At 41.5% G+C, this 27,268-nt stretch overlaps 1 protein-coding gene across 2 annotated transcripts in view; it reads left to right on the top strand.

Moving 5' to 3' along the window:
- Positions 1–590: 590 nt before the first annotated feature.
- SLC25A13 (solute carrier family 25 member 13) overlaps positions 591–27,268 on the top strand; it is a 128,680-nt gene continuing 102,002 nt past the window's right edge. The window contains exon 1 of one of the 2 annotated variants that reach the window (XM_005299861.5): positions 591–728. In XM_005299861.5, coding sequence (XP_005299918.1) covers positions 717–728 — 12 coding nt within the window. In that variant the 5' untranslated portion in view covers positions 591–716. The remainder of the gene's footprint in view (positions 729–27,268) is intronic. The other variant, XM_042856932.2, reaches the window with a different exon arrangement.

Raw genomic sequence — 27,268 nt, 5'->3', positions numbered from 1 at the left:
AGTAGAGCGGAAAAATCACTTCTCCTGTCTTGCTCACAATACTTCTGCTAATACATCCCAGAAGGATGTTTGCTTTTTTTGCAACAATGTTTTACTGTTGACTCATATTTAGCTTGTGGTCCACTATGACCTTTCTCAAAAAGAACAGGAGTACTTGTGGCACCTTAGAGACTTTCTCCCTTCCTAGGCAGTCATTTCCCATTTTGTATGTATGCAACTGATTGTTCTCCAGAATCCCATTTTACAGAATTCAGAGTAGAGGCCGTGTTAGTCTGTATCCCAAAAAGAACAGGAGTACTTGTGGCTCCATTTTACAGAGTCACTGTTGTTCACTGTGGCTCTTTCATAACCCACCTGCAGGAAGGGCATGCAAAAGCAGCAACGGGCGGCTTGCCACTCTCCTCAGCAAAGCCCCACTCCGCTGTCTGCCCAGATGCCCCTTGATCGGCTGTCCCTGAACCAGAGGCATGCCACCTCCCGCTCGCGCCGTTCCCCGGCCGCCCTTTGCTGCTGGACAGCGCAGCCCGGAGTCACGTGCGCCCCTTGCTCAAGCCGGGCGCGAGGGGAGCGGCGGATCACGCGCGCGCCGGCTGGGCCCCGGGCCCCGTCGCAGCCAATGAGCTGGCTGCGGCGCGCGGCGGCGGCCGGCCTGGTGCGCAGGCGGGGCGGTGCCTGCCGCGTTGGGACAGGAAGGGGCCGGCTGCACGGGACGAAGCATGGCTGCCAAGGTGAGTCGGGAGCCGCTGCTGCCGGGCTGCGCCCTTCCCAGGCGCCGACCGGGCCGCTGCCTTTCCCGGGGGGTGTCCGCCCGGCTTGGCTGGAGGGAGGCTGCCGGATGGGGCCTGCCCTTGGTGGAACTTTGCTAGAGTGGGTTGATTCCCCCCCGCCTGCCTCTGCAGCTTCCCCCTTTGGTGGGGGCGGCGGTGTTTGAGGTGCAGGCCCCTTGCGCTGCTGGCAGGCGCTGCAGGGAGGTGGGTGTTGCTAGCTGTGTAGGGGTCTCTGCGGGGCCTGCGCCCCGTGCCTGGGGGATTTGGCTTTAGCCGCGCTGGTGGCTGGTCTCTGCGTGAAGGGAGTTCAAGGGGCCTTCCCACCTGCATCCTCTTGCTTGGGAACTGCCCCGGGGAGGGAGTGCGCCCCGTCAGGGTCTGTGGTACACCACGTACAGTTATGGCACTGCACATTCACGTTTGGCTGGGTAATACACATAGGGCAGCAGTGTTGCCCCATTGCAGCACTTCTGCAGTTGGGGATCTTAGACTCTGACACGGGTCAGATCTGATGGAACCTGAAAGGACTTTGCTTTTGCCTTCATCGATTAGTCACCTGATTCCTTTCCCAAGCCAAATTGAGATAGTGGTCTCACAATGGGTGTCTGTCAAGCACAAGGGCCAGTAATTTAAAGGGATGGTGTTAGGGTTTAAAAAAAACCCATATATTTAAAAGAGATCTTTTCCCATGTTACAAATTAAACATCAGATTCTCCAAATAGAAAATGATTAATATGTACACGCAGTGGTGCTAGAACTAGGGATGCTGGCTTGGAGTAATAATAACAAACACCAAATATGTTTCTGTCATCCGCACGCCTGCTATAAAAATTGTTTCAGCACCCCAGTATAATCTTGCAAACACTCTCAGTATGTGGTTTCATGCTTACTACTGTGAATAATCTCAGGAAATAGGACCAATCTTGACAACCAGTACTACAAACACTTCCTACTGTAGGTAGCATCAGGCCTTAACATAATATTCTCTGAACTTTTTCTTTTACTGTATTTACTTGGTTTGGATAATGAACACCAGCTAGTCAATTTAGTTGTGGTTTCTACTTACTATGACTTTCAGTTTCTCTTTCACTGGTATGAGGTTGGGCTTGCAAAACCCATAGCAAGTGGCTATTTTTGGTTTTTATTAGACATAAAAACAAAATTCATGGGAATATTGCCCTTCTTCATAGTTTTTTTTAATTTAACGGTCCCTCTTCTCAAGGTTTGGGCCATATCTTATATAGGTGTCCCTCCAATGAAGACACATTAATTTGACACATGGGTCAGTGTTTTGACGCTCATTAGTCTTTCTTTTCTATAAACAGCTCTTGTTCATTATTGTTGCTATGTATGAAGGAATAGTTGACTAGATATTCCTAGTCAATGCAACCAAATCAGAACATTTCCTAAAGATTTGGGACCTGGACCTGCTTCCATTGAAATCAGTGGCCAAACTTCTATGAGAGAACATAAGAAAATAAACAAATGTCAGTGCCAAAAAACCCCAAACCCCCTCTCCCCCAAGAAAATGGCCTATATAAGTACAACCTGCTGAAGAAATGTATTTCAGTAAAGTTAATCACAGAATCACTCCGTTCAGTGTGCTACTCAATAGCTCTCATTAAAGTTAGGCTGGTTGGTCTCCAAGTTCATACTACCTGTTTTCATAAGCAGGATAATGTATGTAATGTGCTTTCTGAGTTGAAACTATCCTCCCTGAATTTTTTTTATCATTCATGACTTTTAGTTGGTTTTATCTAGCTTTGTTTCTGTCTCTCACCACTATTACCAGTTTATCAAGTTCCCCCTTACCAGTCTTTATATCATTTAAGACTTTTCAAAGTCTCCTATTCACTGAGATTAAGATTAACCTAGGTATCCTTTGCATCACATAGCAAAGATTTTTAATCTAGAAGCCTTCTGGTTACATAGCGCTCTGTCTAGGGCAACATCTTAAATATATCCTAACTTGTCATAGAAGTAATCATATTAGGTAAACCGAGTAGATAATTGTTGAGCAATATATTTTGCTTTCAGTTTAATTTCATAGAGGGTAGGTGACCATAGCCCTTTGAGAAAACACTGGAAAAGTATAATCTAAACATCCAGTATATTTAAATATATTGAACAGGTGAGGCTATATATAGTGTAATTTTAAATAACTTCAGATTTGGCTGAAAGACACCTAATTTCTTCTTCTTGTTATTGAAATGGTGCCATAAATGTGCATGGTGTATTGTAGACAGGCATAGTGCCTGCCTGCAGGGTTTACATTCTTTAGATAATCTCTGAAAAAGGCTAATGGCTGAAATATCAGGTGTATCCTGAGAGATTCAAGCGAAATAATAACTTCTTTTGAATTTGTGAGTTGCTGAGTTAGTTTAATATAGGGCTGTCGATTAATTGCAGTTAACTCATGTGATTAACTCAAAAATTAATCATGATAAGTTAATTGTGATTAATCGCACTGTTAAAAGAATACCAATTGAAATTTATAAAATATTTTTGGATGTTTTTCTACATTTTCAAATATATTGATTTCTATTACAACACAATACAAAGTGTACAGTGCTCACTTAATATGTTTGATTACAAATATTTGCACTGTAAAAATGATAAAAGAAATAGTACTTTTTAGTTCACCTCATACAAGTACTGTAATGCAGTCTCTTTATCATGAAAGTGTAACTTACAAATGTAGATTTTTTTTGTTACATAACTGCACTCAAAAACAAAACAGTGTAAAACTTTAGCGCCTACAAATCCACTCAGTCCTACTTCTTGTTCAGCCAATCGCTAAGAAAAACAAGTTTGTTTACATTTATTGGAGATACTGTTGCCTGCTTCTTATTTACAATGTCACCTGAAAGTGAGAACAGGCGTTTGCATGGAACTTTTGTAGCCAGCATTGCAAGGTATTTACGTGCCAGATATGCTAAACATTTGTGTGCCCCTTCATGCTTTCATGCTGATGACACTCATTAAAAAATGCATTAATTAAATTTGTGACTGAACTCCTTGGGGGAGAATTGTACATCTCCTGTTCTGCGTTACCCACATTCTGCCATAGATTTCATGTTATAGCAGTCTTGGATGATGACCCAGCACATGTTTGTTTTAAGAACACTTTCACAGCAGATTTGACAAAACACAAAGAAGGTACCAATGTGAGTTTTCTAAAAATAGCTATAGCACTCCACCCAAGGTTTAAGAATCTGAAGTGCTGTCCAAAATCTGAGAGGGACGCCTTGTGGAGCATGCTTTCAGAAGACTTAAAAGAGCAACACTCTGAAACTACAGAACCCGAACCACCAAAATAGAAAATTAATCTTCTGCTGGTGGCATCTGACTCAGATGATGAAAATGAACGTGCGTTGGTCGGCTCTGCTTTGGATCGTTATCAAGCAGAATCCATCATCAGCATGGACGCATGTCCTCTGGAATGATGGTTGAAGCATGAAGAGACATATGAATCTTTAGTGCATCTGGCACGTAAATATCTTGCGATGCCGGCTATAACAGTGCCTTGTGAACGCCTGTTCTCACTTTCAGGTGACATTGTAAACAAGAAATGGGCAGCATTATCTCCTGCAAATTGTAACCAAACTTGTTTGTCTGAGTGATTGGCTGAAGTAGTACTGAGTGAACTTGTAGGCTCTAAAGTTTTACGTTATTTTATTTTTGAATGCAGGGTTTTTTTGTACATAATTCAACATTTGTAAGTTCAACTTTCGTGATAAAGAGATTACTTGTATTACATGAAATGAAAATACTATTTCTTTTATCTTTATAGAGTATATTTATTTTTATTACAAATATTTGCAAAGTGAGCACTGTACACTTTGTATTCTGTATTGTAATTGAAATCAATATATTTGAAAATGTAGAAAGCATCCAAAGATATTTAAATAAATAGTATTCTATTACTGTTTAACAGCACGATTAATCGCGATTAATTTTTTTAATCGCTTGCCAGCTCTAGATTAATATTTAAGCTGCATTGTGAGACTTTGAAGTTTTTACCTTTGTAGATTGAAGTTGCCAGAGTTAAACAAATAGGATGGATTCCCGGTCCTATCAAAGTCAGTGGCATATCTTTAAGCAATACTCTGTACTTTTTACAGTAACACTTGCGCTCCAGTCCTTCAAGCACATACATGAGCAACTTTATCACATATACTCCTTGAGACTAAAGTCATGTGTTTGTAGGATTGGGCCTTCGTTTGTGTTCTAATTCCTCACTGATGCATCTTAGTAATGTTTGTCTTTTTAACCTCAGCCAAACAATGGATTGGTGAGTTGAACAACTTTTTCTACAAAGTCATTTTCTTTGCCCGTGTCCTGCATGACTGCTTTTTTTTGGAATTTTTGTTTTTATTGTAGCCCCTCAGACTTATGAATCTCTTGGAATCTAACTTAATTGTTCCTCATTTGCTAGGTCTCAAACGCTGACATTGTAAGAAGACTTTAAGAATTCAATCCATCCAAAAATAAAACTCATGTTGAAAGACTGCTAAGGCTGCATAGTTAAACACTCAGATATTAAGAAATGACAAAGTATGAGGTTGCATGTGCAACCTTAAATGTGTACTACAATATAGTTTATATTACATAGTATGACAATTTTAATACATTTTTAACATTCTTTATTGTATATTACTTTATGTATTCTGGGTCCATGAAAGTGTTTTTTTATTAAAACAACATAGAAAAATATTTTTGCACTAGAGATGTATAAAAGGATAAGGTAATAGTGAACATTTGCTGGAATATATAGTACCCTAAAGTTTGTAGCTCAATTAGCATAATAGTTACATAGCACAATCTTCAGAGAATGAGGTGGTTATGTAAAGTCTTTATTGTAGTTCATGCACAGGGCATATACGGTATTATACATTATTTCTTACCTTCTGAGTATTGTGTAACCTTAGCATTTTCTTTATGGGTGGAATTTCCTGGAGAAAAAGTTGCATAATGTGGAACAATTTAGCCAGAGAACGCCCCATCACACACCTTCCTATTTTTTTAAAAACACAGTTAAATTAGTCATTTGTGTTCAGTGAGTTCAACCTGCCTTTGCGCCAAACGTTGCTACAAAGTGAACATATGCAGTACTGTTAACAAAGTGACTTCTTTTTATTTCCAAAGACACATGACTCTGTCAAATTAAAACCAATTTAATTAGGAAGTTCTAAGGCATTTCTCAATGAGGGCTGTTTCCATGCCTCATTTTAACTTTCTATCAACCTGTCATTTTGGCACTGCTGCTGTTCCTCATAAGGTTGCAAGATTTTATCTATGATGGGAAAGGTGTATTTTTCTTATTTTTGCACTCCAAAACAGCTAAACTATGTTTGAATGTTTTTTGTACAAATCACACTTGAGCAGAGTCCAAGTCTGAATAATTTCAATGCAAAAGTGAATGTTTCAGAAAGCATCTAAAAATTGGGGTTTAGAATGGAAAAACATGCTATTTAGGCTTCAACCTTATAATTGGTAGCATGTTGGCAGATTACTGCATCTGCGTTGAGACCTGTCCTGTTGTTGCAGGAAAAGAGCCTTAACTATCATGTTAGTTATCTCTCCTTCTATAATACTCTGCTCTCGTGTATGCATTGTGCTAAATGTGCATACAATTTGTGTGTATGTTTACTTGAAGTTTGTTGTTTAACATGTGATAACAAAAGTGATGTAGCTCAAACAAATGTTTCGCTAAACTAACTTATTCTGTCAAGTGTTTAAGCACATGCATCCTCCCACTAAAGTTGTGCACATGAATAAATCTTTGCAGATTTGGGGCCTGTCAGAATTAATTGATAACTGACCTCAGATGTAATGAGATAACAAATATCTTATGCTGTTAACTGATGTGAATTTAACTAAAGTTAACAGTATTTGAGAGTCTTATCCAAGTTACATTAATATATTGTAACAAAAAAGAAACAAATCTGGTGTAGACTTCTGATGTCTTTTAAGCGAGTTTTATTTTTACTGTATTTTCAGACTGCTTGCTATTGAAGCTGATATAACAATACCTGCCATTAAACAAACAAACAAACCCTAAATCTTAAAATACGAAAGCTAAGCTCTGCATTTCCCTTATTTTTCACAGACTAATATATTCAGAGACCTTCCAGGAGTTGAGTTCCTCAAATTCATTTTAGCATCAAATTATTTCTTTTCAGGTGCTCCTTCCATATGCTCTATAAAACAGTTTGAGTATTTTCTGCACAACAGATGTAAAAACAAGGCTCCTAATCCTGCAAGGAGTACCTGCTGGGTGGATTCAGTGGGGTTCCATGCAGGTTTGGGACCTGAAGCCCTGATCCTTCAAGTGACTGTAAGTGAGAATGCTACTGTGGCTGCATTGCTTTGCACAGATGGAGCAGTGTGACTGTGTGCTATCACTTGTTGGATCAGGACCTACGCCTGTAACTGCTCTCTGTATCTCTTAAAAAAAAAAAAAGTATATATATATATATATTTTACACACACACAAAAGTTTGCTTCTTGCTACTTTTCAGTTATTTGCATCCTGACTTTTCATGAGACCATTAAGTATCTGATAAAGGGACACTGTCAATTTAAGTCACAATTTTGACAATTTCTTACTTTATCATTGTTAGAACTAACATCAGAGATGACTAACTGAAAGAGGTTGGAAAACAAACCCAATTTTTTCCCATCATTTCATATTTTTCACTTTGTGCATTTGACAGCACTTCGTGTCAAGTGATTTTCCTTTATGTAGTAAGTTTGGGGCCTAATCCTTCGAACACGTACAGCTGGGTATAATGCTTACTCACGTGAGTAGTCCCATTGAAGCCATGGGCTATTCACATGAAACCCCTTCTAAGGCACTATTCAGCAATGGATCCTCTTGCATGGAACTCATTACAGGATTAATGTCTAAGTCGGGGTCGGCAACGTTCGGCACGCAACTCGCCAGGGTAAGCACCCTAGCGGGCCGGGCCAGTTTATTTACCTGCTGACGCGGCAGGTTCGGCCGATCGCGGCCCCCACTGGCCACGGTTCGCCATCCCCGGCCAATGGGGGCGGAGGGAAGTGGCGCAGGCCGAGGGATGTGCTGGCCGCGGCTTCTCGCCGCCCCCATTGGCCCGGGACGGCGAACCGCGGCCAGTGGGGGCCGCGATCGGCCGAACGTGCCACGTCAGCAGGTAAATAAACTGGCCCGGCCCGCTAGGGTGCTTACCCTGGCGAGCCGCGTGCCGAATATTGCCAACCCCTGGTCTAAGTCCTGGTCTACACTACACAGATTGACATAAGGCACCACCGACAGAAGGAGAGTAGTGTGGACATAAGCCACTGCAGTAAATATTGTGGTAAATGTGTAAATTTTGCCACCTCAGTATTTACTCCTTCTCCCAGATCATTTATGAATGCATTGAATAGGACTGGTCCCAGTACAGACCCCTGGGAGACACCACTATTTACCTCTCTCCACTGTGAAAACTGACCATTTATTCCTACCCTTTGTTTCCTATCTTTTAGCCAGTTACTGATCCATGAGAGTACCTTCCCTCTTATCTAGGGTGACCATATTTTCCCAAAGGGAAAACAGGACACCCACGGGCTGGCCCGAAACACCATTCCACCCCCACTGCCCCTGTGCATGACCAGCCTAAATCCTCCCTGAGGTCCCCCAGCCTCTCCATGCTCTCCACTGGAGACCACCCTTGCCACTCCATGCGCTTGGGCCAGCCTGAGCCCTCCCTGCCTCCCACCTATGCGGGGCCACCTTGAGGTCCTCCTCCCCAATGGCACCCGGGGCCAGCACAAGCCACCCCGCCTGTGACCCCCCCACCCTGTCCGAACCCCTTCGCCGCCTGCCTGTTTGCGGGGCTGGTCCTCCGAGTCCCCCCGCCGCTGCCTGCCTGCGATTCCCCCCGCAGCCCCCTTCCTGCTTGGGTGCAGGATTGATCCGAGGCCCCCCCTTCTCCGTGCACTGGGCTGGTCCTCTGAGCTCCCCTGCCACCCACCTGCACCGCTGGTGATCCAAACCTCCCTGCCACATGCCCACCAGTGGCTGGTGGTCCGAATTTACCCCCCCCCCCCCATGCTTGCATGCAGGGCTGCCTGAGCCACTCTCCCTGGCCCTCTCTCCAGTGCAGAGCTGGCATTGCCACTCCCCCCCCATCACGTTCCTTCGTGCCCCAGTAGGGGTCCCACATGTGGGGAGGTCGGCAGCAAGGTGAAATGCTGCTTGCAGCCTGCTACCCTAGCCAGGGGGCCAGCAGAGCCCCTCCGCCCAGGGGACCAGGGATCCTCCGGCTGGGGCTGAGCAGGGCCCCCCCATCCCCATGGGCTGCCCCAGGCGCCGGATTGGGGGCACAGCAGGTGTATGGAGGAGGAGTGGGGGCACGCCCTGCACCGGCTACTCACCCTTGTAAGGTGGGAGCTGACTGCGGCGGGGGTGCTTCCTGGACAGCGGGGCAGGAGCAACAGCGGGAATGGTGGACTCTCTGGCGCTGCTACCGCCGCCAATGCTGCTGCCGCTGAAGGAGCCAGCAACGGAGACTCTGGTATGGACGCGCGCTGGGGCGAGCAAGGGGAGGGAGGGCACGGCCGCCTGCTGCCCTCCCCGCTGCCGGCTCTCTGTTGTGATAATAGAAAATATGGGACAATTTGCCCCTATTTAACAAAAAGTCAGGACACCCGGAAGAAGGCTTAAATATGGGACTGTCCCTTTAAAAACAGGATGTCTGCTCACCCTATTCTTATCCCAGGACTGCTTACTTTGCTTAAGAGCATTTGGTGAGGGACCTTGTCAAAGGTTTTCGGAAAATCTAAGTACCCTATATCCACTGGATCTCCCTTTTCCACATGCTTGTTGATTCCCTCAGAGAATTCTAGTAGATTAGTGAGGCATGATTTCCCTTTACAAAAACTATGTTGACTTTTCCCCAACAAATTATGTTCATCTATATGTCTGACAATTTTGTTTTTTACTATAGTTTCAATAAGTTTGCCTGGTACTGAAGTCAGGCTTACTGGCCTGTAATTGCCGGGATCACCTCTGGAGCCCTTTTAAAAAAAAATGGTGTCACATTAGCTATCCTCCAGTCATTTAGTACAGAAACTGATTTAAATGATAGGTTACAGACTAAAGTTAGTAGTTCTGCAATTTCACACTGGAGTTCCTTCAGAACTCTTGGGTGAATACCATCTGGTCCCAGTGACTTATTACTGTTTAGTTTAGAGGAGGTTTTGGAACAAATTGATAATGACACCTCAATCTGGGACAGTTCCTCAGATCTGTCACCTAAAAAGAATGGCTCAGGTTTGGAATCTCCCTCACGTCCTCAGCCATGGAGACCGATGCAAACAATTCATTTAGTTTCTCCACAATGGCCTTATCATCCTGGAGTGCTCCTTTAGCGTCTTGATCATCCAGTGGCCCCACTGGTTGTTTAATAGGCTTCCTACTTCTGATGTACTTAAACAGTTTGGTTCTGTTTTTTAATTTGGGGTATACATTTAAGTTGAGCCTCTATTATGGTGTTTCCATGCAGCTTGAAGGAATTTCACTTTTGGAGCTATACCTTTTAATTTCTGTTTAACGAACTTCCTCATTTTTGTGTAGTTCTCCTTTCTGAAATTAAATGCTACCGTGTTGGGCTGCTATGTTTTCCCCGCCACAGGGATGTTAAATTTAATTGTACCCCTCTACCCCGATATAACGCGACCTGCTATAACACAAATTCGGATATAACGCAGTAAAGCAGCGCTCCAGGGGGGCGGGGCTGCGCACTCCGTCAGATCAAAGCAAGTTTGATATAACGCAGTTTCACCTGTAACGCGGTAAAAAAATTTTGGCTCCCGAGGACAGCGCTCTATCGGGGTAGAGGTGTATTATTATGATCACTATTAATAAGTCCAGCTGTATTCACCTCTTGGACCAGCTCCTGTACGCCACTTAGGACTTAAGCAAGAATTGCCTCTCCTCTTGTGTGTTCTAGGACCAGCTGCTCCAAGAAGCAGTCATTTAAGGTGTCAAAAAACTTTATCTCTGCATCCTGTCCTGAGGTGACATGTACCCAGTCAATATGGGGATGGTTGAAATGCCCCATTATTATTGAGTTTTTTATTTTAATAGTCTCTCTCTGAGCATTTCACAGTCACTATCACCATCCTGGTCAGGTGGTTGGTAATATATCCCTACTGCTATAAGTCTGTTCCCTTTTTCCCCCTGTAGTATTTTTGCACAGCAATGAGAAAAGTACATTTTTAAAAAATAGAAAGATGTAAACCCACAGATATTAGCAGGGGATACTGAGTGGCATGGATAGTAGCTGAAATGGCTTTTAAGTAACTTTTGTAATTCACTTATTTTCATTTTGACAGAGTCCCTCTAAGACCACACTAATGTGTAGCCTCATTTCCTGTACAACTCCTTGGAAACCTGCTATTAGAACCTGCAGTTTTGTTTACCTCAATCATGTCCAATTTTGTTGAAGACATATCTAGCACCTATTATATTAAGAAATAAAAATTCCTTTTTCTGTGCAGGTTTCCATCCTTGGAAGTTAGAGGAGCTCTGTTTAATATACTGCAAATACAATACATAGGATCAGGAAGAACATCTTTAACATAGAGAAGCTTACATCCCTGAATGCTAAAAATGTGTCTTCTGACAAGTTTCTGACAAGTATTCAGGCACATATCTATTTTATTTATCCATGTTGTCCAAGGAGATATGTGACTTTGTAGTTACTGGAAGATGATATATATTTTATGCTTTATTTTGAATTAAATTTTGGTTTTATCTGTTCAATTGCTCCTTGTGTGACTATTGAATGGCTTTACAATGCTGAGTGTGTGTTCAGAAGTCTAGTGCATATGTGTACAGCACCAAACCTTGATCTTGATTAGGGCCTCTGGACCATACTATAACTATTATATAATAATGCCATGTTGTCTAGGGGATACTGGTTAGTCTTCAGAGCCAGTGATAGAGAAGGTGAGATGCCTGCAGTCAATAAAAAAGTAAAGATACATTTTTCTGATGCAAGTCTGTTCTGGAAAATATCTGTACATTTCAATCATTTGCAGGGAGATGAATCTGCCCTTATGAGTACTTTATCTTGAATTGCATTGTAATAAAACAATTTAAACTGAAGCTTTGTTAAAGTACTTAAACGAACACTGCCAATGCATTTTCTGTAACATTTTGAAATAATTTCATACTATTTACAATATCGTAAAATGTAGAAGTATATGACTGAAATCAAGTTCTTTACCAAAAATGTTACTCCGGCCTACACAAAAACTAGTGTGTGGTAGGATAAAATTGCTCATGAGGAGTGGGCTGCTGGCATTTTTTTCTCTTTAGAAAGAAAGCGTTTGAGAATGGGGGGTGCATACAAACACACACAGAACTATATAAACTTTGAAAATAAACAGAAATAAATTAAATGTTGTGACTACTAACCTGAATGATGTCCCTTCAATTTCTTAAATTCAGATTAGTAATCAGATGATACATTTTAGAAACAAATCAGCAAATCAAGTATTGGATTGGAGGAATGAGAAACCTTTTTTCCTTTTCCACTTGGAACTGTTGATCCGCTTCATTTCTAAGATAAACCGTTCAGATGGTTTCCCCCCTCTCTCCAGTATAGTCTGTAGACTTGAACCTAAGCTTGGAAGCAAGAATTTAGACTGAATTTTTCACAGAACTTCAAACGTAAAATAAAACTACCCTGGCAAATAATTTGGTGCTGTATTTTTGACATGTTAGTGATTGACTTATTCATATGTTGAAATGTGAACGTATGGTTAGGTTTACCTTGATTAGCCTAGCAATCTGCTGCACACTTGTCTAACAGTGCTAATCAATTTTAGTGCAACATAGATCGAAACACCACACAGAGAAGATTGCTGCCTAAGTCCATAAATGTCAGTCAATTGGGGGAAATCTAATACCCTGCAGATTTTGTTGTTGTTGTTGTTGTGGCTTTAGAAGCATGGGGAAAGTAAAGGAGAGAGATAATAGTGGTAAGAGAGTAGAACCATGAAAATGATGTGGTTATCAACAAACTTTTTTCATATTTAGCTTGGTAGCTTTTGATATAGATTTCATTTGATGTGCAATAGAATTTTTTATCACAATACTGTTGAATCAGATGCATTAAAATATTTAGAAATCAAAAACAGATATACTGACCCAAATTAATAGTTTGGCTTTGGGGACAATAACAGAAGTTCCTGTACAACTTCTTGTAACTTCATAGTAGATCTAATGAAATGTACCACATTATTACATGACTGTGCGCTCTCTTCAGCTCTCTATGTACATGGCGGTCTGGGATGCATAAGCCTCAGAAGACCATTTATGCTGGCTGTGCTCCTGACTGAGCTGTTTAGAGAAGGTCAGTATAGTCAGTAAGGAAAAGATGAGCGCACATAATCTGCTTGGATGTTGGGAGTGTATGTAAATGAACAGCTTCATTTCTCTTTCCTTCCTCTCCTTACCAGTTGATATTACTGTATTTGGGCTGTAATAACATCCCTGGAGTAGCTCAACTGACAAGAGTGGCTCCAGGGCTGAATTGCTGGAGCAAATTGTTTGTTTAGAGTTTTTGTGTGTGCGTGTTTTAGAAACAAAGTTTGGTGGAGGAGCCTCCTACACCACCAGACATGAGCTCGAGACCTCTAGAGGTCATCTAGTCCAGTCCATGGCACTCACGGAAGGCCTAAGTATTATCTAGACAATCCCTGAAAAGTGTTTGTCTAACCTACTCTTAAAAACCTCCAATAATGGAGATTGCACAGCCTCCCTAGGCAATTTATTCCAGTGCTTAACCACCCTGACAGTTAGGAAGTTTTTCCTAATGTCCAACCTAAACTGTCCTTGCTGCAATTTTAAGCCCATTGCTTCTTGTCCTGTCCTCAGAGATTAAGAAGAAGAATTTTTCTCCCTCCTTCTTGTAACAGCTTTTGATGTACTTGAAACCTGTTATGTCCCCTCTGTCTTCTCTTCTCCAGACTAAACAAACCCAATTTTTTCAATTTTCCCTCATAGGTCATGTTTTCTAGACCTTTAATCGTTTTTGTTGCTCTTTTCTGGACTTTCTCCAATTCATCCACATCTTTCCTGAAAGGAGGCACCCAGAAGTAGACACAATACTCCAGTTGAGGCCTAATCAGCGCAGAGTAGAGCTGAAGAATTACTTCTCGTGTCTTGCTAACAACATTCCTGCTAATGCATCCCAGAATGATGTTTGCTTTTCTTGCAATAGTGTTTTACTGATGCATACTTAGCTTGTTATCTACTATGACCCCCAGATCCCTTTCCACAGTACTCCTTCCTAGGCAGTCTACTTCAGACTATTTCTCCAGTTTGGCTAGATCATTTTGAATTTTAATCCCATCCTCCAAAGCACTTGCCACCCCTCTCTGCTTGGTATCATCCGCAAACTTTATAAGTGTACTCTCTGTGCCATTATCGAAATCATTGATGAAGATATAGAACAGGACCATACCCAGAACTGATCCCCGCGGGACCCCACTCAATATGCCCTTCCAGCTTGACTTTGAGCCACTGATAACTACTTTCTGAGAATGGTTTTCTAACCATTTTTGAACCCATTTTATAGTAGTTCCCTCTAGGTTGTATTTCCCTAGTTTGTTTATGACAGGGATTGGCAATCTTTGGCACACGGCCTGCCAGGGTGCTTACCCAGGTAAACAAACCGGCCCACCTGCCAGGGTGGGCCGGTTTGTTTACCTGCCACATCTGCAGGTTCGGCCGGTCACGGTTCCCACTGGCCGCGGTTCGCCGCTCCAGGCCAATGGGGGCGGTGGGAAGTGGCGTGGGCTGAGGGATGTGCTGGCAGCCACTTCCCGCTGCCCCCATTGGCCTGGCGCGGCGAACCGCAGCCAGTGGGAGCCATGATTGGCCGAACCTGCGTATGTGGCAGGTAAACAAACTGGTCCACCCCGCCAGGGTGCTTACCCTGGTGGGCCGTGTGCCAAAGGTTGCCGATCCCTGGTTTATGAGAAGGTCATGTGAGTCAGTATCCGAGGCCTTACCGAAGTCAAGATATACCGCATCTACCACTTCCCCCCACATCCACAAGGCTTGTTACCCTGTCAAAGAAAGCTATTAGGTTGGTTTGAAATGATTTGTTCTTGACAGTCCATATTGACTGTTAATCATCTTATTATCTTTTAGATGTTTGCAAACTGCTTGATTACTGGTCTGTATTGCCATATATAATAGGGGCTGGAAGAGTTTTGTTGTTCACCCCTAAGAGAGGGAAGGTCTCAGGTAGCCATGTAAGGACAAAAACTTTGCGCCACAACTGAAGGAAATTCCTTCTCCCTTGAAATAGGAAGCAGCATCTGGGAGGATCAGAGCTTCCCTGGGTTCCGAGCTATGGCAGTTTCAGGCTAGATGATTACTTTAGGCTGGTAATTTATTCATTGTTTCTACTTTTGTAACCTGTGTCAATTGCATTTTAAATGCAGTGTGATTGCTATTTAAATGCAGTCTGGGTTTTGAAACTCAGGTGTCGTATGCAAAGATTTACTCAGTCATCTGAATTTTCACTGTAACAAGCTGCGCTACTGTAACAAGCTGCGGTGCTGTAGCGTATCATTGCCTTGCTTATATTGAAGTCTGGTTCTGCTCGGAACAATAACACATTCTTTCTCAATACATCTGCTGCCTGTGCAGTTTGAGTGTTTATCTGATGACTTTGGGTATAAAAATAAGCTTTTTACTCCTTTTATTTTTTTCCTTGTTGACTGTGCTAAGCCAGCACAGCTGAGAGAGAGAGAGAGAGATTCTATTTCTTCCTGAGCATCATCAACAGAGCTTACTGATTTCTAATCAGCTCCCCGTTGATGGGAATGGGCTTGCCCATATGTCACTGACAGCCTAATTTGGATTTAGCTCTTTTGTTATTGGTGATGTGCAAAGAGAAAAGAGCGTAGTGTGCAGTTCGAATAACATCTGTGTTTGTAAACTCAATATATTTGCAAGGGAAGTCATTGCCATTGCCCCACAATGCAATTTTTGGTCACTTTTCTACACTTTAAAAGATGTAAAGAGCAAGAATAGAGTTCAAATTTGAAGGGAGCAGCATTCGTCCCACAAAATAAGCTCCATCCACATAAGATGCTACTCTCAGTAAATTGTGCAGATGTTCAAAATATCACTGTGCGTGCACTCTCCGCTCCTCTGGCTTGGCTTTCCCTCAGTGGCACTCATAAGTCCTGCTGAGCTCTTTGAGCTTGGTGCACCCTTGAAGGGAGTTCACGTATCCCACTGGGCACTGTCAGTCCCCTCGTGCTTGGCTCCTCGACTGAAGGTGGGGAAAAAAGTTGCCATTTTCTCCCAGATTTTCTCACTGGTGGTGTCAGAATGACCTGTCACTCTCAGAAGATTTTGCAGATCCTTATAATATGGGTCTCTCTCTCCTCTGTTGGATGCTTTGATGAGAAGTGAGTTAATATTGTTGATCGTTAAAAGTATTTTCATGGGCATTTGACTTAGACCACATTGAGATGAATAGGACAGATCACAGAAACTTGTAATGGTTTCGAGGCTATGTCAGCCACCATAATGACTAGAGACATACTGCTTTTAAAAATGGGAAAGCTTATATTCTGCAGAACAAGGCAGCAGCATGAAAGAGATACTGACTGTGTTACAGCACATTCGCTGTATCAGAGCCCTAGGTAGGGACCTCTTTTATTCATAAGTATAGAATATACTTTTTTGCTAACATGCACATGTGTCCTAGATGCTTTACAGATGATAAACAAATATGCTGCTACTGCCCCAGATAGCTTGCAGTCTCAATTTTAGACAGGATGTGAAGTACTGGTGACAAATGGTAAGGTGGGGATGTAGTTAGGAAGGTAAGCCTTGAAGAATCTTGAATTCTTTATGACCAGGTTATTGTTATTTCAAAGCAAAACAGAATTAAACTGACCTATTAAGTCATATGTCAGCTTTGAGGTAAGTTGTTGGGCCGATTTATAAAAGTAAAATTTTTTTTAGTTATGAACTCTTGATTGGTTTTATTGAGGTTAACATATGAATTGTAGATTCAAAACTTGCCTATACGGCTTCTGTTCAGGGCACAAATATTAAGAAAATGGAAAATAATACATTATTAGTTAAAATCTAGTTTAAGAAAATTCTTATTAGTTAATTTGGAAGGACAGGTGGTTACCAGGACACATAGGCCTTTAGAGGCTATTTTCATAATTATTGGGGCCTATTGTTGCTACCAGAAAGCAAAAATTATAGATGCTTTATTATAGCTATATCATGTGCTTGATAATCAAGACAAGCAATCAAAAACAGTAACCCTCATCCAATAGGGTCAATACACCTCTACCCCGATATAACACGAATTCGGATATAACGCAGTAAAGCAGTGCTCCGGGGGGAGGAGGGCTGCGCACTCTGGTGGATCAAAGAAAGTTCGATATAATGCAGTTTCACCTATAACGCGGTAAGATTTTTAGGCTCCCAAGGACAGCGTTATATCGAGGTAGAGGTGTACTGTTAAATGTCTAGGTGACCACAGTTTTTAGACACTTTTATAAATAGAAAGTGACTTTGTTTTAGTTGTCAGTTTATCGCTATCTAATGATTGTTCTAGGGGATTAATTATTCTAACTTTTGAGTTGAATGAGAAGGTAAAAACTTAAAGTAGTTGTGGGATTGTACTTGGCAATGAAGTAGAGTCAAAGTCTGAATTAAAATTTGAAACTCATGTTTGAATATTACTTTGGATTTTTCACATTTATTGCTTCATTTTGTCACAATAGGAAACTTTAGTAAAAGGGTACACTCATATGTGAAGCATTTATTCTATCTGGGTTCTTGTGTGCTTTCAGGAATAGACAGATTGGATTCATATTTATTTCAGAGATGACCTCAATTATGGTGCAGGTTGCATATCCGTTAGCCAGCATAGGTGAATGTAAGGTGGTGTACCATACAGTCTGATAGGGTGGAAAATTGGGCTTGTAGCTGGAGGGCAACCAATAGGAGGGTTTAAGAAGGCTAGGCAGAGGGAAAGTAGGGGCCATACACATTTTTATTATTAAATATTTACACTATCTTATGTAGGGGTTATATATTTATCACTATTCAAATCACCTCTGAGTTTGGCCCTAAAATGGTATCTCATGGTTGAACACATTCTAACTCTGTAAATTCCCATTTAGAATACGTTAGGTATATATCTGATAAATGCATTTTGTGGACTTTACATGGTGACAGATGCGCAAGTGCACCTGAGCTCATCTGGGATGGGAGCTGAGGATCTGACTTACAGTACTCAAATTAGGAGAGAGCATTGCTGACATGGCCCCCCCACCTTCAAACACTTGGGTCATGTCCAGTCTGAAAATGCCTTTCTTCCTCCCACTGCAGTTGATGCAGATATTTGCCTATGCTAACAGTGGAGCTCTTCTAGTCCCCAAAATTCTTCCTACTTTCTTCATATTTGCCACAACTTTATGACCAATTTCTCAAACTTCTTCTATATTCATATAACTTTATTTACTCTTTCCAGTGATGGCTGGTAATATCTGATGGAGTGAGTAAAAGTGACATATAAAGTGTAAAAGTGACATATTGGAGTCACTATACAGTAGCAGATAAAGATCACAGTGTGTTTCTGACAGTAGGCAATGTCTATCATTGTTTTCTCAGGTGAGACTTCCACTGAAATTTTTCCTAGATTCTCCAACATTTGTCAGCTTCTCAGTGTTTGCTATTCAAGCTTGTGAGACTTTCTCTACCTTTTTCTTCATCATGATTTCTCATCTGAATGAGCTTTGAACATTTGGCTGGGGACAGACACTGTATTAAGGATGATCCTGTGCTAAGTGGTCATCATCTGGTATATAGGAGGAGGAGCCTGTGTGACCTTTCTTAGCTGCTGGTGCTGCTCCAACTTTCCAGCCAGTTCAACCAGCAGAGCTGGTTTTCTCTACAAGGCATGCATTTTCCTTGGTAGCCAATAAAGGAATGCTTAGTGGGTGGGCTAGTAAATACTCTTCCCCTGGGGGAAGTTGTGGTGTGAGGTTGCCAGCTGCTACTACTGCATTAAAGCATCAAAGTAAAAAGTCAATGTATAGAAGAAGGAAAAAGCGACCACTAGTTTGAGCCCTTAATGAATATTTAATCAAAGTGTAATAGCTTTGGTGTAGTGGGTACATTTTTGGAATGGTATGTTTATTAAAAAAAAAAAAGTATGACACATACTTCATCATAAGCCTTTTAAACTAGCCTGCCCATCAAAATGATTATGACCCCAAGGGTCTAAAATCCATGTGTTACCTCAGTTTGGAGTTCTGTGCACAACTGTATGGCAGCGTATAGCATAGCCCAAAGGCATACTTCTAAACACAGCTGCAGGCCATTTATTATTATTGTCACTGTTTTAATTTTGTCTAAGAAATGTGACCCATTTGTGCACTTTCCTGGTTACGTCATTGCTGAGACCTTTGGGCAATGCTTTTTAACTATTTTAGGCTTTAATTCTGTAGTTAGCAGGTATTAAGTTTATATCTTATTTTAACACATCTCATGCAGTAGGAACTTTCAGATGTGGCACTGTGTGAAAAATCGTTAGAAAAATATTCTCACATGTAAGAATACTTTGGTTGATTCAGACTGTGTGATGGACTGGGGACTAGAATCAGATTAGGTAAATCTTTACATATCTAGGTGAACAAAATTTTTAATAATTTCACATTTCCATTAAAATTGGTATTTTTTTTTGTCATCAACCTCAAGTCAACCTTCCTCCTTTCTGTCAATTCATTTTTATAATTCAGCCTTCCATTGTGTGTTGTCAGTCTAGATGGAAGCTGCTTTATGGAGATAATAAATGGGTCCCATGTTGATGCTGCTCAAGTGTTATCTCAAAAATAAGAAAAATATGGGAACATTAAACCTTTTCAGTCCATTTTTGCTAATTACACGTCTTAATCAGTGTATATGAATTGTTTATCAACAAAGTAGATGCTATAGAGCAGTGATTCTCAACCTTTTCCATATTGTGACCTTATATTCCAACAGATGATGTTTTGGGGTGCACTTTCTATTTAGCCATAAAGAAAATGTGGGTGATCACCACCTCCTGAGCTCTGTTTGTATTCCTCTATGGGGGTTTATTAGCTGGGTACTCATGCTTTGGACAATAATGTATAATTAAATGAGGAGGAAAAGGTAATTCAACCAAGCATGAAAGCATTTGTCTGACTAAATCTAATAAAATGTGGGTTTAATATTTTCCCATTCAATGTGAGGTAGACAGGTTAGGAAAACAAATATTAAATTAGCTATTTTTTTTCTTGTGTGGAAAAAACTAATAATCTACTGAAAATGAGAATGAGGAAAACACACAAAAAAATGCTGAAAAGTGTGGTGTTTTGCCCTCTAATCTTTCTATTTTATACAGCATGCGTGTAGATTCTCAGTTTCCACAAGTCTGGAGTGCAGAGTACTCCATGTGAGGCTGTCACCAATGAAAGTTAAATGCAGGAAAAAAGATAAATAGTTTTGTCGTTGAAACTCTATGGTCTGTGGAAATCTTGAGCCACAGGTGCTTGTCTGATCATATGCTATATTTAGTACATCAAAGAGCTGGATTAAATTATTAGAAGGAAGCTTTTACTGGAATTTTATTGCATTTTTAAAAATCAAAAAGGGAGTAGTTTGGTTGGTTAGCATCAGTATGCTAGTATGGGATGGTAGATGCACAGATCAGAACTTCCTTGACATCACAATTGTGATGTCTTAAGTGTCCAAGGAAGAAAATAGAAGAACTTTTGTTTCATGAGATTTAAAAGAAAAGCAAACAAACAAACCCAAACCCAATTGCACTAGAATTTCTCTAGGATCTCAAGCCATTCATTGTCCACTAAACCAATACCTGAGGTTTTATGTTGAGCTGCTGTGCCTCCACAGCAAATAAAAATGGAAATAACTGTTCTCAGCAAATAAAAATGGTTTAATTCTGCTTTCCTCATTCTTAACTATTAAAGATACTGGCATGAAAACAAGTTCTAAAAGATTATTCTTCTCCTGCTTCTTTATTATCCATTTTAAATCAAAATGCTCAGTTTATCACAATTTCCATAGGAACTAGGTGATGTCATAAAAATATTGAGAACCGAGCATTAAAAGTAAATTACTGTTTTAACAAAGAGGTGGTGTTTTATGCAAATATATATATATATATATATATAAAAACTCAACCTGCAGAGGAGAAAAAGAGGTATAAACAGAATTGTTTCTAAATAGATTTTTTTTTTAATTTTATTTTCCAAAGCTTTCCTGAGTGAAAATTCCATAACTACTGTTGCCAACAGCCAAGTCTTTTAGATTTTCTGCGGAGTCTGGAAAGTTATAATTTACTCTTCCATAGCTTTGATTGTCACTGGTCTTGCATCCTGTCAGTTCAGAGATTGTTGCCACGTAGTCAGTGTCACAGGTTGTACCCCGAAGGGTGAGGCTGGGCACCTCCCTCGTCCCCACCATCCCTCTTCGGCTGTAGGTGTTGCTGTAGCATTGGTTTGGAGTTCAGGATGAAGTCTCCTACCTATGAGTCTTAGGGAGGCAGCTCCTCCCCCTTCAAGACCTGACTGCAGTCCCAGGTGGAAAAAAGGCAAACAAAATACTCCTGCAACCCACAGAACAGTCCAGGCTCACCCCATTGTGCCTCGCAAGGCAACAGGTAAATAGGCTCTGGAGGGGCTGGGTTCCTAACCCCCTGAGTGTCTGAGAGGCCCAGGCTGAGCACCCTGGGCTCTAATGAGGATCCAGGTGGCAGAGACCCTTCAGCAGTTGTCTGGGTAAGCAGCCCCTGCTCTGTGGGACTAGGAAGCTCTGTTCTTTAGCTCAGCCACCCTGCACTAAGCTTGGATTCTTCCTTTTAAGGAGTCGTCCCTCTCCAGGTGCAACACGCCTCACAGGTGCACCAGCTTGATTATGCCCAGAGGAGCTCTATAACCCGTACCCCACCAGGATTGGACTATGTCCCTTAATACATCAGTAACTCCCCTTGGTACATTCTCTGAAGTCCCTGCCAGTTTATTTTATTTTTCTGCTTAAGACTGCAAGCTATTTCCAAGCACTCTCCCTGATAGCCCAGACTTTCTCTCCTGCCCCCCACTCCCGTTGTGATGTGAAGGTTATGTACACACATTACAGTCACACACATACCAATCTGATATTATTTAAGCATTAAGAATACACCTAGTGTTAGTACCTGAGGTCTGAACTATTAAAAAGAAAACTTAACACCTCACCTTGCCCCACCCTGTTACGTTGTAGTTGTCTTGTTTCCTGAGTGGTGGGGAAACAGTTTAAACTTGCAGCTGAAATTTACACTTGGGCTCAAATTCAGTCCCATGAGACCCACAGTCTGCATGCAAAAGAGCACGCTTGCACAGCTACCTTTCAGCATGGAGTTACTGTGATTGCAGGTACAAATGTGTTCTTTAGACCAGTGGTTTTAAAACTTTTTTTCTGGTGACACAGTTGAAGAAAATTGTTGATGCCCTCGACCCAATAGAGCTGGGGATGAGGGGTTTGAGGTGTGAGAGGTGCTCAGGGCTGGGGTGGGGCCAGGGATGAGGGATTTGGGGTGCACAAGGGTGCTCCGGGTTTGGGGGAGCTCAGAGCTGGGGAAGGGGATTGGGGTGTGGGCTTATTTCGGGTGGCTCCTGGTCAGCGGCGCAGCGGGGTGCTAAGGCAGGCTTCCTGCCTGTCCTGGCACCGCGGACTGCGCTGTGCCCTGGAAGCAGCCAGCAGCAGGTCTGGTTCCTAGGCGGAGGTGTGCAGGCACCGCCCCCCCCTCCAGCCCCCAGAGTGTGGAGCCGGTGCTTGGGGTGGGGGCAGCTTGTGGAGCCCCGTGGCCCCCCGCCTAGGAGCCGGGCCTACTGCTGGCCGCTTCCAGGGCGCAGCGTGGTGTCAGAACATGTAGGGACTAGCCTGCCTTAGCCAGGCAGCACTGCCAACTGGACTTCTAATGGCCCGGTCGGCGGTGCTGACCAGAGCCACCGCAACCCCGTGCCTTACATTCCATGACCCAGTAATGGATCGTGACCCAGAGTTTGAAAGCCGCCGCTTTAGACCTCTAGCTACCCACCTTTTCTAAGTGCATATGTAAGTGAACCTCTGTCCACTGGAAATGTAGTCTTCAAGAATTTAAAGTGATGGTGCTGAAATAGTTATAAAAAATCCATATTTAAGTCTCTACTTCTTTTTTTATATGTTTCTAGGCCTTCTATTGGGATACCACTGTTCTTCTGTCAGCACTAAGGAAAGGTTTCTGACTCCAAAATTAAGGATTTTCTTTTATTCCTACCATTTATAATGCACAATAACATTGTTACTTGTGTGTGATGTTGTCTGCTTCCATTATGCAGTTGTCTTTTGTTCTTTCTAAGATCATAGAAATGGATTCGTGCATACATATGGATTCATGCCCACTCACACACCCTCCCCAATTCTGAGCTACTGAGGTGTGTAGCATTTTGAATAGACTTGAATAGACAGATATGATTATAAATAGGATCTTTAAAAGTGAACTTTTGTGCTCAATCAAAAAAGAAAACATAACACTGAAACAAAATACATCACCTGTCAGTTATTCCTACGTAATTCCTGTCACACAATTATTAGTTGAGACATTAATGTATAGGAATTTTCTCTCTAGCCCATTTACTTCCCCTGCTTATTCACGACTATGATGTCACATATAAAGAATTATGACAGTTATTCTCACGACAGTTTGATGTAGATGACCTTTCTATCTGCAGTATAGGTATTGCATGCCTATCATTATGGTATTTTGAGTGCTTGAATTTTAATGTTATGATCAGAGTGATTTGTTGGTAAACTTAGGTTGGCTCATTTTTAATTGTAATCCCTTGTAAACGTATTTACCTCTTGTCCTATATTTCTAACCGCCCTAAGGTCCTCATTCCACTTGGCTGCTCCTATATGAGGAGATGCCTACAGATCTTGTTGCTAGGTTATTGAGTCCCAGTATTGAAACTTAGTTCCCCCGTATAGTGGAGTTTTGAAAAGTGTTAACAAGTTATGTCATAGAAACACTTTATATACTTTGAACAGTCTTTGATTCTACAGCATTGTTTCTGGCCAGCTTGCATTACAGCCATTTTGGTTACAAGTTTCACTACAATGTAGGCAGATACATATGGCAGCATTTCTGCATGGCTATCACATAGTGTTGCATTGTTGCTGCACAAGGGTTTTGAGTGGTTCCCACGTTGTGTGGTATTCTTGGAGTCTGTGTTCAGGTATCACTGTTCCTTGTCAGATTAGTAAAACTGCTGAAAATTGCTGATACAGTGTGAGCTCAGAAAATAGAGGACAATGTCTGTCTGACTTGTCATTATTTTACATTTGGAATAGAATCTATTCTGCTCACTAGTGGAAGTATGTACAGTATATTGACCTTGACTGATGATGATTTATTATTTTATAATGATTCGAAATGAGGATAGCTGCTGAGCCTATAGCTGAAGTTTGACCCCACAGCAACAGGCTACCAATGGAAAGCTGCACCCTGCACCCCTTGTAGGCAAGAGACTTTCTGTTGCTTTGTGGAGGAAGTCACCAGTTGAGATAGAATTGGAAGTGTGCTATGTAATAAAATCCTACTATTAGGTGTTCTGCCATTAACATTAATGTTCCCTGTTATAACGGGAGGATTAGAACATGAGTGATACTTTCCTGTCTGAAGAGGAGCTTTTGACAGAGCATGTTCGCCTGTTATATGCCCATCATGTAATACTATGTTCTACTGGAGAAAATACTAAATTCTTGTTAACATCAGCAGACCAGGCAAAATGCATGATGCTACAGTTTTCAACAACTTCTTGTATGTATTCAGTCAGAATGGGGCACTTGTTTTCCTGTCCTCTCCATAGAAGAGGAATTAGCAGGCAACTGTTACACTGGGATCCTGCTTCCTCTTTGCTTCCTTGGGTAGCAAAACTGTAGCCCAGTTTCTCTGAAAGGCACAAATGGTGCTTCGGAAAGTCAGCTGGTGACATGAAGGTCTTCTCGTGGAAGACCGAAGGAGAGATCTTTTAAATCAGCGTTATTAATCATATCCTCAGAAGTATTGCTGAGTGTTGTATACTGCAGAACACGTATGGTAAGCAAAAGGGAGGGAGTTACATAGTGGGCTGTGTAAGCCACCAAATGTTTTTGAGGACCTTTACATGAATGAGGTGAGGGTAAACCTCCATTTCTACAAGTACTAGGAATACCAGTGTAATCGATGTGGATGCCTGTGTCACTATTTTGCTATTTTGTGGTGAATAGGAGGGAGAAACATTACTTTACTTTAAATACCTATGGATTGAACATTTTTCAGTTTTGACTGCCCTGGCTGGCAGCTCACATTATATTTATTTGGACATTATTTAAATACAAATATTTTTATGGAGGCTGTGATGATCATATGCTATCAAGTTATCCAATCTTTCCCAGTGTTTAATTGGTGAGCTCTGATTCACGCACTTTCATTGGGATATATCATCAGCAGGCATCTGGCTTCGGAAAACTTGTTTTTTATGGGGGGGGAAATAGTGAATGTGCATGCTCAGAACAGAAACCTTCAGACCTGTGTGCATTGGGGGATCTGAGACATCATGATAAAAATATGGTGCAGAGGATCCAGAGTAGATATTGGGAAGTTGTTATAGGAAAGGGCCGGGAGCGTCACTGGATAGTGCTGGATGATGCATGAGAAGAAACAGCAGCTAGAGAGGTGGAGCCTTTTGGTACTGAAGTGATAGGGAAAAAAATGAATGCTCCCACTTCTCCAAAAAAACTAGGCATGGCTTTCCAGTTGAGTTTCTCATTGTAGTTTTTAATGAGCTTTAGTATGTTAGAATACATTGTTGTGCCCTTGTTCAGCAACTGTTGGCCCTGATCTGGATTGCTGATGCTTGTAACTACCAATACTTCCTTTGATTGTAGAGTGACATGGTATTGGTCTCATCATAACTTTTTTCCCTCGCTGAGTGAGGATACATATTCAGACATCTTTCTTCCTTACCACATGGCTACAGCTCATCCCCTCTTTGTTTTCCAGGCTTCTGACTAAGGAAAATAATGGGGAAAATGTTAGCATTTAGTAGCTGAGGGGTTTTTTTTTTAAACATGGTTGAATAATATTTAGACCCATTGTTATGGAAGTTAACTTTTGTAGTTTTTTCCTTAGACAAATACACCATTCCTCCTCAACTACATGTTTAATTCAGAACAGTGGACAAATAATATGTTTAGTAAACATTCAAAATTACACAGTTTTTCCCAATTAAAGTGTATTTACATATATTTGGCTGGATAGCTAGATGTGTGTTTACACATACTGCATTTGCTTACAAGCTAAACTATGGCCTGTCAGGCATTTCTTGTGAATATTGAACCTTTTGAGCAAGAACAGAACTTATGAACAAGCCTGCTCCATATACTTTGGGACCTTGAAAATAGGTAGAGCCTTGCACGGATACAAAATTTATATCCATATCCGATCTGCGATCCATAAACATGGTCCGCAGATTTGCAGGGCTCTAAAAATAGGATCAAAAGAAACATATAACTGCCCATTCATGTAGATCTATGAAGGACCTGGGGGAAGTGAAGACTTCCACTTACCTTAGTGCTTGGTACCTGCAGATTAGGAGATGTCTACTGATTTGTAGTTGTGACAACTTGATGATAGGAGAAAGTAGTTTACCTTAGATTTATTGGTCCTTGTTAGTCACCAAAGTTGGGGTGAGCTCAGTACAGTTTCTAGTTTCATCAATGTCTGTGCTGTAACCCTGCATGCTTCCTCTGCCTTTTGGGGAGTATTAGTTGATTAATCTTATTAACATTTCTTTTTTAAACTTGACAGAATTTTCTAGAGTCTGGTTTAGGTGCTTGCAAGCTATAGGAATGCAAGAATTATTGCATAGATTGGTTGGTTTCCATCTTTTGCTGTAATAAAAAGCAACTTAGACTTAACTTAGACTCTGACTGTGTAGAAAGACTACAAATGCTGTCTCAGATGTGGATACTTGCAATCATTTGCATTCTGGGGCTAACTGCAACTGACCTTGGAGGCAGAGTGCACTGGGAGAACCTTGATACAGAACTCATGATGCAATGCATAATGGAACTGGCTTTTTCAAGGAGAGCTGCTAGTAAGGAGGACAGTCTAATCTGGTTTAGCTAACATAGTTGCAGATACGTAGGAAAAGTGAATTCTCATCTACATAAGCAAGTTGGTTGTACCACATCTGTTTTATATCCTTGATTCCAGTGCTGGTTAGGACATGGTTTTAGGATAATCTTTAATCAGTATAAAAGAATTGTGTGAATGCAAACTCTCCCTAAAACCACAGTCTAAAATGGTTTCAAGCATTCCAGTCTCTAATCTCTGGGGTTTAGTTTAGAAGAAAGGTTTTGT

Source organism: Chrysemys picta, chromosome 2, assembly GCF_011386835.1.
Source record: "Chrysemys picta bellii isolate R12L10 chromosome 2, ASM1138683v2, whole genome shotgun sequence".
In the NCBI taxonomy this organism is placed as follows: domain Eukaryota; kingdom Metazoa; phylum Chordata; order Testudines; family Emydidae; genus Chrysemys; species Chrysemys picta.
Note: the sequence above shows the minus strand (reverse complement) of the source record. Positions and strands in the feature narration are given on the sequence as shown.